This window comes from Dama dama, chromosome 5 (assembly GCF_033118175.1).
Source record: "Dama dama isolate Ldn47 chromosome 5, ASM3311817v1, whole genome shotgun sequence".
NCBI classification, from domain to species: Eukaryota; Metazoa; Chordata; class Mammalia; order Artiodactyla; family Cervidae; genus Dama; species Dama dama.
The window spans coordinates 95,197,178-95,214,416 of NC_083685.1; the positions used below are offsets into that span (position 1 = coordinate 95,197,178).

The 17,239-nt window shown below is 44.4% G+C and overlaps 1 protein-coding gene and 1 pseudogene across 1 annotated transcript; one reads left to right on the forward strand and one right to left on the reverse strand.

Moving 5' to 3' along the window:
• Positions 1-5,105: 5,105 nt before the first annotated feature.
• LOC133055602 (proteasome maturation protein-like) lies at positions 5,106-5,504 on the forward strand (annotated as a pseudogene).
• A 6,399-nt stretch (positions 5,505-11,903) lies between these two features.
• On the reverse strand, positions 11,904-16,505 carry FBXO39 (F-box protein 39). The gene is made up of 4 exons (XM_061141026.1): positions 16,498-16,505; positions 14,550-15,617; positions 12,681-12,857; positions 11,904-12,344 (listed from the first exon to the last, which is right to left on the reverse strand). The coding sequence occupies exons 2-4, from the start codon at positions 15,573-15,575 to the stop codon at positions 12,216-12,218; spliced, it is 1,332 nt and encodes a 443-aa protein (XP_060997009.1). The 5' UTR covers positions 15,576-15,617; positions 16,498-16,505; the 3' UTR covers positions 11,904-12,215.
• Positions 16,506-17,239: the final 734 nt, after the last annotated feature.

Consider the following 17,239-nt stretch of genomic DNA (forward strand, 5'->3'; position numbering starts at 1 on the left):
TTAGCTCTTCTCTAAATTTTTGGTAGAATTCAGCTGTGAAGCCATCTGGTCCTGGGCTTTTGTTTCCTGGAAAATTTCTGATTACAGTTTCGATTTCCGTGCTTGTGATGGGTCTGTTAAGATTTTCTATTTCTTCCTGGTTCAGTTTTGGAAAGTTATACTTTTCTAAGAATTTGTCCATTTCTTCCAAGTTGTCCATTTTATTGGCACAGAGCTGCTGGTAGTAGTCTCTTATGATCCTTTGTATTTCAGAGTTATCTGTTGTGATCTCTCCATTTTCATTTCTAATTTTGTTGATTTGGTTCTTCTCCCTTTGTTTCTTGATGAGTCTGGCTAACGGTTTGTCAATTTTATTTACCTTTTCAAAAAACCAACTTTTAGCTTTGTTGATTTTTGCTATGGTCTCTTTTGTTTCTTTTGCATTTATTTCTGCCCTAATTTTTAAGATTTCTTTCCTTCTGCTAACCCTGAGGTTCTTCATTTCTTCCTTCTCTAGTTGCTTTAGGTGTAGAGTTAGGTTATTTATTTGACTTTTTTCTTGTTTCTTGAGGTAAGCCTGTATTGCTATGAACCTTCCCCTTAGCACTGCTTCTACAGTGTCCCATAGGTTTTGGGTTGTTGTGTTTTCATTTTCATTCATTTCTATGAATATTTTGATTTCTTTTTTGATTTCTTCTATGACTTGTTGGTTATTCAGAAGTGTGTTATTTAGCCTCCATATGTTGGAATTTTTAATAGTTTTTTTTCCTGTAATTGAGATCCAATCTTACTGCATTGTGGTCAGAAAAGATGACTGGAATGATTTCAATTTTTTTGAATTTACCAAGGCTAGATTTATGGCCTAGGATGTGATCTATTCTGGAGAAGGTTCCATGTGCACTTGAGAAAAAGGTGAAATTGATTGTTTTGGGGTGAAATATCCTATAGATATCAATTAAGTCTAGCTAGACCATTGTGTCATTTAAAGTTTGTGTTTCCTTGTTAATTTTCTGTTTAGTTGATCTGTCCATGGGTGTGAGTCGGGTATTAAAGTCTCCCACTATTATTGTGTTATTGTTAATTTCCCCCTTCATTCTTGTTAGCATTTGCCTTACATATTGTGGTGCTCCTATGTTGGGTGCATATATATTTATAATTGTTATATCTTCTTCTTGGATTGATCCTTTGATCATTATGTAGCGTCCTTCTTTGTCTCCTTTCACAGCCTTTATTTTGAAGTCTATTTTATCTGATATAAGTATTGCGACTCCTGCTTTCTTCTGGTCTCTGTTTGCGTGAAATATTTTTTTCCAGCCCTTTACTTTCAGTCTGTGTGTGTCCCTTGCTTTGAGGTGGGTCTCTTGTGGACAGCATATATAGGGGTCTGTCTTGCTTTTGTATCCATTCAGCCAGTCTTTGTCTTTTGGTTGGGGCATTCAACCCATTTACATTTAAGGTAATTACTGATAAGAATGGTCCCGTTGCCATTTGGTTTGTTGTTTTGGGTTCACATTCATACAACCTTTCTGTGTTTCCTGTCTAGAGAAGATTCTTTAGCATTTGTTGAAGAGCTGGTTTGGTGGTGCTGAATTCTCTCAGCTTTTGCTTCTCTGTAAAGCTTTTAAATTCTCCTTCATATCTGAATGAGATCCTTGCTGGGTACAGTAATCTGGGTTGTAGGTTATTCTCTTTCATTACTTTAAGTATGTGCTGCCATTCCCTTCTGGCCTGAAGAGTTTCTATTGAAAGATCAGCTGTTATCCTTATGGGAATCCCCTTGTGTGTTATTTGTTGTTTCTCCCTTGCTGCTTTTAATATTTGTTCTTTGTGTTTGATCTTTGTTAATTTGACTAATATGTGTCTTGGGGTGTTTCACCTTGGGTTTATCCTGTTTGGGACTCTCTGGGTTTCTTGAACTTGGGTGGCTATTTCCTTCCCCATTTTGGAGAAGTTTTCAGCTATTATCTCCTCGAGTATCTTTTCATGGCCTTTCTTTTTGTCTTCTTCTTCTGGGACTCCTATGATTTGAGTGTTGGGGCGTTTCACATTGTCCCAGAGGTCCCTGAAGTTGTCCTCATTTCTTTTAATTCTTTTTTCTTTTTTCCTCTCTGCTTCATTTATTTCCACCATTTTATCTTCTACCTCACTTATCCTATCTTCTGCCTCCATTATTCTACTGTTGGTTCCCTCCAGAGTGTTTTTGATCTCATTTATTGCATTATTCATTTTTAATTGACTCTTTTTTATTTCTTCTAGGTCCTTGTTAAACATTTCTTGCATCTTCTCAATCCTTGTCTCCAGGTTATTTATCTGTAACTCCATTTTGTTTTCAAGATTTTGGATCATTTTTATTATCATTATTCTAAATTCTTTTTCAGGTAGATTCCCTATCTCCTCCTCTTTTGTTTGGTGGGCATTTTTCATGTTCTTTTACCTGCTGGGTATTTCTCTGCCTTTTCATCTTATTTAGATTGCTGGGTTTGGGGTGGCCTTTTTGTATTCTGGTAGTCTGTGGTTCCTTTTTATTGTGGAGGTTTCTCCCAGTGGGTGAGGCTGGATGTTTGGCTTGTCGAGGTTTGCTGGTTAGAGAAGCTTGTGTCGGTGTTCTGGTGGGTGGAGCTGGATTTCTTCTCTTTGGAATGCAATGGAGTGTCCAGTAGTGAGTTTTGAGATGGGTCTGTGGGTTTGGTGTGACTTTGGGCAGCCTGTATATTGACGCTCAGGGCTATGTTCCTGCATTGCTGGAGAATTTGTGTGGTATGTCTTGCTCTGGAACTTATTGGCTCTTGGGTGGTGGTTGGTTTCAGTGTAGGTATGGAGGCTTTTAGATAATCTCTTATTAATTAATGTTCCCTATAGCCAGGAGTTCTCTGGTGTTCTCAGGTTTTGGGCTTAAGTCTCTTGCCTCTGGATTTCAGTCTTATTCTTTCAGTAGCCTCAAGACTTCTCCCTCTATACAGAGCTGATAATAAAACTTCTAGGTTAATGGTGAAAGGATTCTCCACAGTGAGGGACACCCAGAGAGGTTCACAGAGTTACATGAAGAAGAGGAGAGGGAGGAAGGAAATAGAGGTGAGCATGAGGAGAAAAAGGGGGATTCAAGAGAGGAGAGACAGATCTAGGTTGTACTCTGTTCCCTAATTGTTCTCCGCAGCCCAGAACACCCACAGAGATTCACAGAATTGGATTGAGAAGAGAAAGGGGAGGGAGGAAATAGAGGTGATCCGGGGGAGAAAAAGGAGAATCAAAAGGGGGAGAGAGTGATCAAACCAGTAATCACACTCCTGAGTAAAAATGGGTACTGAAGGTTGGATTCTTAAATGTCCAAAATTGATATCAAATACTGAAAAACAAAGATTAAAAATCTAGGGTAGAGGTTAGACTCTTAAAAATACAATATTAAAAAACCACAAAAACACAAAAAATTTAAGAAATATATATGAGGTTCGCTTTAAAAATAGGGTCCTTTTTTTTTTTTTGCCAGGTTATAGTGGGTTATAAAAATGAAAATTAAGGAGTAATAGAGGAGTAATAGAGGACTCCTTTCGAAGACAATGGGCTGCTTTTCTGGGTGTCTGATGTCCTCTGCTAGCAATCAGAAGTTGTTTTGTGGAGTTTGCTCAGCGTTCAAATGATCTTTCGATGAGTTTGTGGGGTAGAAAGTGTCTCCTCGTCCTATTCCTCCGCCATCTTAGTTCCCTCCTCCTTATTCAGTCTTAAAAAAGAAGGAAATCCTGCCATTTACAGATTCATGGATGAAACTGAAGGGCATTATGCTAAGTGGAATAAGCCAGACGGAGATAGACAAGTACTGTATGATATCACTTACAAGTTAAAAAAAAAAAAAAGTCAGACTCCGAATAGAATGGGCTTCCCTGGTGGCTCAGTTGACAAAGAATCCGCCTGAATGCAGGAGACCTGGGTTTGATTCCTGGGTTGGGAAGATCCCTGGAGAAGGAAATGGCAACCCACTCCAGTATCCTTGGCCTGGAAAATCTCATGGACAGCGGGGCCTGGTGGGCTGCAGTCCATGGGGTCGCAAAGAGTCGGGCACGACTGAGCGACTAACACTTACTCAAAACCATTATTTTAAATGTTAAGACCATAATCAAGGAAAATTTGGACATGATAAGGAGAAAAATAAAAGATATACAAAAGAGACCAAGATGGAACTTCTAAAGCTTAAATACGTAGTATCCAAAATGAAATACACTGGATGGGCTTAAGAGTAGATGAGATACTACAGAAGAAAAGATCATTTGACCTTGAAGAAATTGCAATTATAAGCTTCCCTAGGTAAAGCATTACAGGAAAAGACACTGAAAAAGAAGTGAGCAGAGTCGTGGTGGGCTGTAGGACAATATCAAGCAATTTAACATATTCCAATTACAAACTGGAATCCCAGAAGAGGAGAAAATTAAACAGAAAAAAATATTTGAATAAATCGTGGCTTAAAGTTTTCCAAATTAGATGGAGACTGTAAAAGCTTCGACTATAAATGCATAGAATCTCAACAAAACCCAAGCAAAGAAACAAAGAAAACCACACTGAGGCACATCACATTCAGATTTGTTAATACCAATAACAGAAAGAGAATCTTATATGTTGTCGAAGAAATTTGATTTCTAACCAAGATAGAATAATAAGGATTGGATTTACCCTCTTACTGAAATAAGGGGGACTCCCTTGGCAAGGACTATTTAGATGGGAAACAAAAGCAAAATGATAAATGGAATTTTGTGAAAAATAAAAAATTCTGATCTTCAAAAGATGTCATTAAGAAAAATGGAAAGGCAAGTCATAGTTGCAAAACACATTATCGGGTAAAGGACTTGTGTGTAGAATGTACAAGGAATTCTTAAAGCTCAGTAAAAACAGCTTACTTTTTTTCCATGGACAAAAGGTTTGAACAGACACTAGACCAGCGAAGATATATGAATGGATAATAAGCAAATAAAATGACATGTCAGCAAAGAAGATACATGAGTGGATAATAAACAAATAAAAGGATGTTCAACAATATTAGACCTTAGGGAAATACAAATTAAAACCACATGGAATAGAAGTGAGCGGTGGGGCCAGCTGACAGTAAGGGCACTGAGAGGTAGTGTGCAGAGTAAATTGGACTTGGATCTCAGCTAAAGGACAATATTCCAGGTACTGAACTTTCAGTAAATGGACCTTCTTCAAAAGAAGGTTTCTCCCTTGTGTGAAAAAATGAACTTTTACCTAGTCATTCTCTTGAGTTATCAGGGAAAAAAATTCCAGTTCAACCAAGATAAAATGAATTTTTCCACACCGAGAAACATCTGGGGTCTAATTGCTCCACTAAAATTACACATGGAATTCAAAGAAATGCGGCAGGTTCTGCAGCTTCCATTTCTTCCAAGCTCTAATCTTTCAGTGGATATTTGAGGAATAATGATGAGGCTATTGGATTTGAAGATATTTTTAATCACATATCACAAAGGGAACTAATGCGAGAACTATACTTCATGATGGAATATAAACTTGATTTCCTGTAATACAGTGTATGCGTTCATGAAAACAGAGGAGCTGCATCTTATTTATAGTTGTCTATTTACTATAATTTGATGTATGTAACATTAAAAGTACTGACACATGGGGGAAAAACCCACATATACATACCCTAGAGTGTATAAAATTTTAATAACTGACAATACTAAGTGTTGTCAAAAATGTAGAGCAACTAGAACTTTCGTTCATTGCTGTTGGGAATGCAAAATGGTGCAGTCACTCTGGAAAATAATTTGGTAGTGTGCTTATATATATATATATACACACACACACACACACACACACACACACACACACATATCAAGTTAACTGTATACTTATCATAAGACCCAGAAATCCCACCTTAGATATTAAGAGGAACAAAAGCATGTATTCACACAAAGACTTGTATACAAATGTTTACAGCTACTATATTCATAATGATAAAAATTTGGGAACAAGCTAATTCCATCAATGAATAAATAAATTGTAGTATATGGACACAATGGACACTACTCAACTATAAAAAGAAATAATTAGCAATACATGCAACAACATGAGTGCTTGTCCCAGGTTTTATGCTAAGTGAAAGAAATCAAGTGTGAGTGATTACTTGTGTGAGTCCGTTTATAATCTGTAAATCCTCAAAACATGATTCCTTTGGTGGAGGCAAACATCCAGGGATAGAAATCAGACTGGTGGTCGCTAAGGGCCAGAAGTAAGGGGTGAGGCAAAGGACACAACAAACCTTTTGAGTCAACAGAAATGTTCTTTATCCTGATCATGGTGTTGCTAGATGATGATATATAGTAAAATTGGTGAATTTTACTTTATTCACCAATTGTAAATTGGTGAAATTTACTTTATTTAAATTTTACCCCAATGAATCTGATTTTTCAAATAGAATGCATGACAAACTTGTTGGCTACCACTGGGTTTGATGGTGAAGGGAAGATAGTTTGCTACACTAGAAACTGGCTCTCCTAAAATCTGCTAAGAGAAAAGGATGTGAGACTTTCCTGTGGATTAGACATGAGCCATGGGAGAGGAACTGATGCTTTTGAACTGTGATGTTGGAGAAGACTCATGAGAGTCCCTTGGACAGCAAGAAGATCCAACCAGTCAATCCTAAACGAAATCAGTCCTGAATATTCATTGGAAGGACTGTTGCTGAAGCTGAAGCTCCAATACTTTGACCATCTGATGCAAAGAACTAACTCACTGGAAAAGACCCTGATACTGGGGAAGATTGGAGGCAGGAGAAGAAGGGGACGACAGAGGACGAGATCCAAATGGCATCACAGACTGGATGGACAGGAGTTTGAGCAAGCTCCCCCGGAGTTGGTGATGGACAGGGAAACCTGGTGTGCCGCTGTCCATGAGGTCGCAAAGATTCCGACACGACTGAGCGACTGAACTGAATGGGGAGAGGGACTGGAGGAGGGCATGGAGACCCACTCCAGTGTTCTTGCCTGGAGAATCCCATGGACAGAGGAGCCTGGTGGGCTGTAGTCCAGTGGGTCGTAAAGAGTCGGACAGGACTGAAGCGATTTAGCACGCACACGCACACGGCACCTCTATTGCAGAGGGAAGACCTGCATAGAGCGGTAGTATTAATAAAAACCTGTCCAAGAGCGCCACCTGGAGGGCAGATGAGACTTAGCAGCAAGAAGCTGAAACCCAAGGCTGCCTGTTGGAGGAGGCAATGGCACCCCACTCCAGTACTCTTGCCTTGGGAATCCCATGGACAGAGGAGCCTGGTGGGCTGCAGTCCATGGGGTCGCGAAGAGTCGGACACGACTGAGCGACTTCATTTCCCTTTTCACTTTCATGCATTGGAGAAGAAAATGGCAACCCACTCCAGTGTTCTTGCCTGGAGAATCCCAGGGGCGGTGGAGCCTGGTGGGCTGCCGTCTATGCGGTGGCGCAGAGTCGGACACTACTGAAGCGACTTCGCAGCAGCAGCAGAAGCAAGGCTGCCTGTGGGCCTAGGGTCAGGGGCCCCTCCAGACCAAGGGTGAGACTTGTGGGTGAGAGACTCCCGTGATGGTGTGGGCTGCAGGGTTGGAAAGAACTTTCACGAGTCACTAGATGAAGAGTCAGCTTTCTACACCTAGCATGCCTGGGGAGATGTGTGGCAGGTCACCAGTACTAGCTAGAATTTGATTAAAAAATTTTTTTTATTAGTATTCTTTTTTGCTGTACCACAGGGCATGTGGCATGACCAGGCGTAGAACCCGAGCTAGGGATGGAACCCCACCAGAGTTCCTGAGTTCCCCGGCCAGGGATGGAAACGGAGCCCCTGGCCCTGGGAGTCTGAACCACTGGTCTGCCAGGGAGGTCCCCAAAGCTGATTTTTAGAGTAGAACGCGTGACAGACTTGCTGCTCTCTCTCCCCTATTTCAACTCTGGAGGAAGCCAAAGCAGCCCAGTGAGTGAGTGAGGAAGAGGATCTCAAGATGTGTGAGGAGAAGGGAAGGGGGAGCAACATTCATCCCCACACAGAGTTCCTCTCGCATACAGACACACAGACTCGCATGCGCTGTTCCCCGGCTGTGTGCTATCTACCCAAAATAGATCGGGAAGGTGCAGAAGAGATGTTTTTAACCTTAAATATTTTGTTTTTTGGCTTGTAGTCTTTTAAAAAATTTTTTATTTATTTTTTATTGGAGGATAATTGCTTTACAGAATTTTGTTGTTTTCTGTCAAACCTCATCATGAATCAGCCATCAGGTCAGATCAGTTGCTCAGTCGTGTCCGACTCTTTGCGACCCCATGAATTGCAGCACGCCAGGCCTCCCTGTCCTGTCCTATCTTTTTGCCTTTTCGTACTGTTCATGGGGCTCTCAAGGCAAGAATATTGAAGTGGTTTGCCATTCCCTTCTCCAGTGGACCACATTCTGTCAGACCTCTCCACCATGACCTGTCATAGATATACATATATCCCCTCCCTTTTGAACCTCCCTCCCATCTCCCTCCCCATCCTATCCCACTAGGTTGATACAGAGCTCCTGTTTGAGTTTCCTTAGCCATACAGCAAATTCCCATTGGCTATCTATTTTACATAGGATTGTATAAGTTTCCATGTTACTCTCTCCATACATCTCACCCTCTCCTCCCCTTTGTACATCTTTTATTGTGGTAAAATACACATAACATCCAATTTCTCATTTTAACCGTTTTAAAATGTAGAATTCAGCAGGACCGAATTGTTGCATACCCAGTTGGGTATTGTTGTGTACCCATCTCCAGAACCCTTTCATCAAGCCCAACTGAAACCCCGTGTCTGCTAAACAAGAACTCCCTATCACCACCCCCCTACCCCCACCCGCTGCCCCTGCCCCCAGGAAGCACCATTCTACCCTCCATCTCTGAATCTGACCACTCTGTATGGCTCTCAAAACTGCAGTTACTGAAATGAGACTTTTATAACTTGAAGTGACCCTGGAAATTTTGCCAGTGCAGAGTGTCCTGAAAAGACATCGGCCTTCCCAGTATTCAATTCAAAGGTGTGATGATGAGCCAGCCCCAGAGAACAAGTCCGAATGGGGATTGCTGTTCTCTGATTTCCTTGACCACCATGAAAGGAAACTCTGGTCTTCAGCATTTGGGACCCTGAAGGAGGCAGGCAGACACTGGCTCCTACCTTCTGGGGTTGCTTTTCTGGGTGGCTGGTCTTGGGTGGGGTTGGGGTCGGGATGGCGGCCAGGAGGCCACCAGGGGGTGTAGCAGGGAGCTTCATGAGCCCCAGAATCAGAGGGGCCTCAGGGGCCCAAGTCAGGAGCCTCTCTGGAGAGTCAAGTCCTGCTCCTGCAGGAGAGCCCTGCAGCTTGCTTTTTTCACTTAGCATGTCTTGAAGGGTGTCCATGTCAAGACACGAAGACCCACCTCTGTCTTTAAATTGCTGTATGATGCAGAATTACCGGCACTTAAGTTTCCCTGGTGGCTCAGATGGTAAAGAATCTGCCCGTAATGCGGGAGACCTGGGTTTGATCCCTGGATGGGGAAGATCCCCTGGAGAAGGGCATGGCTACCCACTCCAGTATTCTTGCCTGGAGAATCCCATGGACAGAGGAGCCTGGTGGGCTACAGTCCATGGGGTCACAAAGAGTTGGACATGACTGAGCAAGCATCACTTTCACTTTCCAGTCACCGATTCCCAAGCTGGTAGACTTTATAGTTGATTATACTTTTCTGCTATTAGCTGTTACTTCAGTAAACACCTGTCATTCTTCCTGGACTTGTTTCTCTAAAGTTGCTTAATTATTCAGTCACAGGCAGGTCATCAATTACATGGGTGAGTGACAAGGTTAGATTGTGACTTAGAAGGGTTTAAAATGTCATACGAGAGAAATGTCTTTTGGAAATGACTTTGAAATGGAACAGTTAGACCACCTCTAGAGCTGTCATCAGGGGTGACCCAGGTCACATTCGTTCAGTGGGTTAGACAACATGGAGTGGAAGGTCTTGGGGAGGAAGAAAAGAAGCTTCTATGCTGGAGGATATGGTCACCCTTAGATTATAATAACATGCATATTGCTAATATAACCATTGTTCTGTGTGTACATTTTATTCCTCACTACTGTATTTTATTCCTCACTACTGTATAATTAGTTGACAATGCTATTTACTTAAAAAAATATATATCTAGGTGGCGCAGTGGTAAAAAAAAATCCACCTTCCAGTGTAGGGGATGTGGGTTTGATCTCTGGTTGGGGAACTAAGATCCCACAGGCCATGGAGCAACTAAGTCTGTGCGCCACAACTACTGAACCAGTGCCTCAATTCGAGAGCCCATTAGCTGCAAACTACAGAGCTCGTGTACCACAACTAGAGAAGTCTGTGTGCCATAACAAAGGATCCCCCATGCTGCAACTAAGACCCAATGCAGGCAAAAATAAATAAAGTTGTCTTTTAAAAATAATAAGGCTAATCAAAACACAGCCAGATCAATCTCAAGATGATTGAGCTGATTGTGCTGTTCTGCATGTGGCCCCCCACCTGCCTCACCCCTAAAACTCCTCTTTAAAAGCTCTTGCCCGCTGATCACCAGTGGTGAGTTGGTTCTTTGGGACATGAGTCTACCTCAAGAAAGCTATCTTTCCTTTTACCCAATACTTGTCACTTAATATTGATTTTTTGAGCAACAAACAGTTCAACCTGAGTTTGGTAACCAGATAGGGACCCTGAACCCCTTGCCAGTGCTGATTTTGTTCTGAATGTTCATGAAACAGGAACCATAGGCACCCAACAGCATTGCAGGGACATTCAGATCAGACAGTGATTGTGGAAATGCTGTGAAAATTGAAAAGCGCTAGATAAGAATGAGCTTTAATAAAGACCCGAAAAGCTAAGCATAAATATGGATACAACATACAAAAGATGAGATAAACTCTGAAGTGAGACACTTGTCAAAAATATCCTGAGATTTTATTAATTTATATCTATTGGGGAAAAAAACCCTAGATAGAACTATATGCACAAAATCTCAAAAGACCAGAAGCAATCCATGTTAACAGCATGGGCTCAGGAATTTATCCATACTCCCCATTTAAAACACATCATGTTTCCCTGTGACTATAAAAATAGCACATGGTCTGTGTAGAAAATCTGAGAAATAGGGGACAGCATAAGAAGGAAAATAAAAATCACCCATAATTCCACCACTTAGAGATCACTATTAACATTTTTGGTATATCTTTCCTATGCTTAAAAAAAAATCCTGTACTTGTATTTTATCGTGATTGATATCACACGAAACACAGTTTTGTGTCCTGCCTTTTTCACTTAGCATTGTATCAGGGACATTTCTCCAGGACATTACAGATGCTTTGTGACTATGAAGGTCACGGTTACTTCTGGTTCAGCCCCACGTGAGAACTGAGCTTTTGTAGCAGGCTGAGCACCATGCTGTCTGGATGGGGAAAATAAAGGAGAACCAGAAAAGCAGATGTGGGAGATCTGAGTCCATAACACCAACAGATCAGGAGCTGAGCTCCTGTGGGAAGGAGTTCTGGTCCTGAGCGTCTCTGTCTACACGTGGGAAACTCCCTGCTTTGCTGGAGGACCTGCTGGCGGATTTCATTCATCTGAGATCAGGCCTGGCCAGCTTCAGTGGCAGGAGGCTCTGACATGAAGGTCAGCCAGGATAGAAGGTGTTTCTGGGGGACTTCCCTGGCGGTCCAATGGTTAAGACTCCGCCTTCTAATGCAAGGAGTACAGTTTCGATGTCTGGTCAGAGAAATAAGATCTCACATGCTGCAGGGTGTGACTAAAGATTAAAAATAAACAAATCTTGTTTAAAAAAAAAAAGCCTTTCTGAGCTGACACTGATAGTTCACGGAAATCGTGGCTCTGTTTGCTCCCTGGCACATTTTCAGGAGTGAGGTTAGCAAGAGTCAGGGTCCCTGAGTAAGAACTTGCTCTGAGTGGCTTTGGGCTTTCAGCTCCATGGCTGACTGAGACTCAAAAAGCAAAACTTAACCAGAAAAAAGAGAAATCACCCCTGGATAGTTGGCAAAGATAGCACTTTAAAGTCACATGGGGTCTTCGCATGACATCCTAGGCATTGCTGCGGTGTCATGTTGGTGTGAAACCAGCTAAAAAGGAGAGAGAGGAGGCAAAGGGGTGGGGGTAGGGGATGCCCCAAGTGTCATTCTGTGAGGACTGGATTGTCAGGTTCAAAGTGCTCCTGGTTTTCTTTCTCTGGAGAGTGCTGGTTACATCATGGGGTAAGCGATGACAAAATAGTTAAGCTCTGAATCGATCAGCTTTCTGTACCTCCTGTAAATTTCCCGCAGTGTCCTGTCCTCTTCATTCGTCTCATATCTGTTTGTATAAATTCTCACCTGTGCCGACAGAGAAATACACCTCCACACATGCACCCTGTGACTACATCACCCAGGCCCCGAAGACAATCCAAACGAGGTACCCGTACGATTGTTGGCAGAATCAGGAAGAGCCCAAACCCAACTATTAATGCTAAGGGTGATTACTACTAATTATTAATCCTAAGCTCCGGATTCCCTTGGAAATTAGCAATTTCACAGAAGGGACAGACTTGTGAGACGTCCAGCCTCCATGCCCTGCCTCATCCCTGACCTTCATCCCAGGACGGGACACCTGTCCCCCAGGAGCCCCTGTGCCCCTTCCCTTGGGAGGAACCCACCCCAGGGTGCTCTTACCTTGAGTGTGCGCAGGGCACACTGCCCTTCCTCCCGACTCTTTAGGATCCGCTCCACAAACTTAACATCCAGGAAAGCCCAGATTTTGAAGTACAACAACTTCCTGCAGGATAAGATGAGGAGGTGCAGCTCTTCATCCAGAGACTCATGGTTGTTGTTGAATTCAAAAGTTAGTTTCTGGAAAAGCACCAATGGGGCAGACAATGTGAACAGAGATGCCGGGACTTAGCTGGATCATTTCATAGCACTTTCATGATCCAGCACTGGCCTGGTGGCCGTGGTGGTTCAAGTGTTTTACTTATTTATTGGCTGTGCCACGCGGCATACGGGAGCCTAGTTTCCCTGATTAGGACCAGGGTTGGAACCCATGCTTCCTGCAGTGGAAGCAGAGTCTCAACCACTGGCCCACCGGGGAAGTCCCCACCAGTGCCTTAGATAAGGGACACTGGACATGCAGTTGTCAGAGGAAGGGATTTGGGGATGCAAGTGATCTCATCCAAGTTTCCAAAACTTGGAGTTTTGAGGCAATGAACTTAGAGTCTGGAGACCAAAGTTGTGTTCCTGGCCCTGCAGTGGACCAGCCAGGTGACTATGGGCAACACCAAAAGGTGGTGTGATGTCTGCCTGCCCACTTCAGGGCTGTGTGAGCATAAATGACCTCTTCACACTTTGTCATCCCTCACTGTAAGCATTGGTGTTTCTTAATTTATAAGTCTATTAATAAATTTATTAATTTATCATTTATTTATTATATAATTATAAATTTATTAAGTGGTATAAATTAATTAATTTACTTGACTGCACTGGGTCTTAGTTGTGGCATGCAAACTCTTAGTTGTGTCATATGGGATCTAGTTCGCTGACCATGGATCAAAGCTGGGTCCCCTGCATTGGGAGTGTGGAGGCTTAGTCACAGGACCGCCAGAAAAAGTCCCAGTAGTGGTGTATATACCCCTGTGTATCCATCCTCACAGCCTTGTGTGAGGTCCTTGTTACTCAGTCGCTCAGTTGTGTCTGACTCTTTGTGATCGCCTGGACTGAAGCCCACCAGGCTCCTCTGTCCATGGGATTCTCCAGACAAGAATACCAGAGTGGGTTGTCATGCCCTTCTCCAGGGGATCTTCCCAACCCAGGAATCGAAACTGCATCTCCTTCATTGGTAGTCATGGATTCTTTACCACTGAGCCACTTGAGAAGATTGTGAGGTCCTTAGTAGGGGAGAAAACGATGCTGATGTTATAGATGGGGAGCTGCCAGATTAGAGAACAGCCCACACCTCTGAGCTCTTTGGTAACTTGGTCAAGTTTGGATTTTTGTCTGGTTTGGAGCTGCACTGTGTCCTGTGTGCTTCTGTGTTGGGTGGATGAGTGGAAGGGGCTGCCGACCTGCTGGTCACTGGTGGGGGCACCTGCATGCTCGGACCTCAGAGTTCTGAGCCAGGGATATAGGCACTTTCCTTGGTGGACAGTCAACCAAGAGTGGGTTTCATGTACAAGAAGCGAGCAGTAGCTTTTGTCCTCTGCTGTGGTCTTGGGGACCAGGAGAGGCGTAGTTTGGTGACCTTTCTCAGAATCTCAATTTGAGGCTTCCCTGATAGCTCAGATGGTAAAGAAGCTGCTTGCATTGCAGGAGACCTGGGTTCAATCCCTGGGTCAGGAAGATCCCCCGGAGAAGGAAATGGCAACCCACTCTAGTATTCTTGCCTGGAGAATCCCATGGACAGAGGAGCCTGGGAGGCTACAGTCCACAGGGTCCCAAAAGAGTCGGACATGGCTGAGCATCTAACACTCCCACTTTTCGAGAGCAGGCAGCAGGAACCAGAGGGGCGGCCACTCCTCCCAGGCCTCCTGGCCCTCGGGTCGTACCTACCTGCAGAGTGTGCCGGAAGGTGGGCAGGAGATCCGTCAGCGTGGGTCTCATGGACCAGTCGGGGTCGCTGAAATAGCAGCTTCTCAGACTGATGCTCCTGATGGGGATCTCCTGCAAGAGGATCCGGGCCAAGCGCTCGTACTTCATGACCCGCTCAAAGAAGAAGTTGACCTTTAGGCTGGTGGTGTGCCTGGCCAGCTTGGCCCAAGACATGCCCCAGATGACCTGCCCATGGGGGTCATGAATGTGGCACTTGATGTTCATGGTACGGAGGGTGCCAGCGTTGTTGTCGCACAGGTTCTCCAGCAGCTCGTCAGAGATGCAGTTGTAGTTGAGGGTCAGGGACACCAGGTTGCGGAATGTGGCCATGGTCTTATTGAACTGGGGACTGCTGTAGACAGCGAGGTGGTGGCTGAAATAGTCCTCGATGTTGAGCTCTGACACCGTGCTCTCATTCCTTAAGTAGCTCAGGGCGTTGAGGATGTGGCAGCCTTGTTCCGTGGTGAGTCTGGCCCCCTTCAGGCTGAGATAGTTCAGGTGTCTGCCCATCTTCTTCAAGAAGAAGCTCAAGCTTTTCATGAATGAGCTCCTGATGCTGTTCCTCCAGACCAGGCGGTCCAACTCAAGATGCTGGATGGAGAGAGATTTCAGACGGTTGTTACTCTTGCCTAGACATGAGAGGAGGCCTCTCATGGTGACCTGGAACTTCTTGGTCAGGACAGCATTGTAAGGATTCAGGAATTTGATCTCCAGGTGCTCCAGGTAACGACCAAATTTCTTAACATACCAAAGGGCTGACTCGAATTCAGACGCGTGTACCCTGGAAGGTCTCCCACTGAACGTGATGGTCCTGTATCGCCAGAGGTCAGCCGAATACATCATCTGGTTCCACTTCCTGCAGACAAGGGCCGCTCTTGACCTGTCCCTGTCTCCCAGCCACCAGAAGACACGACGCAGGCACACATCGGGCAGGGTGGCCCAGCAGCTCTGGTCTTGAGGCTGGATCAGTTGGTCTTCTTCATCCATTGGGGAACCAGGATGTCCACTGCAGCTGCGTGGTGGGCAGGGCTTCCAAAAATGAGGAAAGAAAAGCAATCACTTGTTTTCTGTGGGGAGTAAAAAGGAAGACCATTACCTGCCAAACACATATTAAACCTAATGCAATGAACTTGTTCTGCGGCCCCATGTGTCAGTACTGGGCTGGTGCATGGGGGACAAAGATCAATAAACCATACAGTGTACACCCACAAGGATTAACAGCCCAGCAGGGGTCTAGTGGGAACACAGACCAGGACTCATGTTACAACACTGTGGGAGATGAGAAAAGGCTCAGGTATATTTGTGGTGTCTCTGTCTCTGCTCAGTCGCTTCAGTCGTGTCCGAACTCTTTGTGACCCCATGGACTGTAGCCCATCAAGCTCCTCTGTCCATGGGATTCTCCAGGCAAGGATACTGGAGTGGGTTGCCATTTCCTCCTCCAGGGGATCTTCTCGACCCAGGAATCAAATCCACGTCTCTTGCATCTCCTGCATTGGCAGAAGGATTCTTCACCTACTGAGCCACCTGGGAAGCCCATTCATGGTGCAGGGTAGCACAAACAAAGCATGATTAATTCTTTCTGGGTAAGAAGTTGTAGAGAGGGCTGCTTGGAGGAGGTGGCATCTGAGCGCTGAGGTTTGCAGGGTGAATAGCTGTTTGCAAAGCAGATAGGTTGGTGGTGGAGGATCTGGTATACTCCGGGAAGAGGGAACAAGATGGGCGAAGCCACAGGATGTGAGCATATGTGATGTGTTCATATTCAGGGAATTAACAGTTGTTTGAAGCTTAATTGGTGACAGGCAAGGAGTGATGAACCTGGATCTGGGGCAGTGGGAGGTGCTGGCTCAAGGGCATCTTTCAAGATGCTCTGAATGATGTGATAAAGGCTGTGTCCTAGAGGAATTCTGACCTCTTCTCTGGATGAATCATTGTGTTGAGCAACACTGCTCATAGCTGTGCCTCTATTCGGGGCTTCCCAGGTGATGCCAGTGGTAAAGAGCTCACCTGCCAATGAAGGAGACATAAGAGACATGGGTTTGATCCCTGGGTCAGGAAGATCACCTGGAGGAGGGCATGGCCACCCACTACAGTATTCTTGCCTGGAGAATCCCATGGACAGAGGAGCCTGGTGGGCTACAGTCCATGGGGTCACAAAGAGTCAGACAGGACTGAAGCAACTAGTTGTGCACACACGTGTCTCTATTCAAAAGGCAGAGCTACGGAACAAAGGTGGAGAACCTTGGATGACATCAGGGCAGGTCTGAGGATCTCTTGCCCAGAAGTGATGTGGACAGTCTTGAGGTAAAGAAAGAATACTCTGGGGGAGTGGAGGAAAGATGGTCTAGAGCAGAGTCCAGGCTTGAAGCCTAGGGCAGCGTGATAGTGGGAATCGGGGTGAATTGTGAGTTTTTTAGTGGACATGATTTGGCAACTGGTGAACAGAGAAATGGGAAGACTGGAAGGTCTCTGACTTGATTGAGCTGCAGGTGGTACCTCGGTCAAGCTAGGGAGTCCCAGGGAAGAGCTGGGCTAAGGCCCTAGCAGATATACTGAGCCCTAGGTCAGACGTTTCATAGCCATCTGCTGTAATCTTCATGGCTTTGCTATCAGAGTTTCTCCTGCCTGATAACTACCCTCCTTTTTTCTACCTC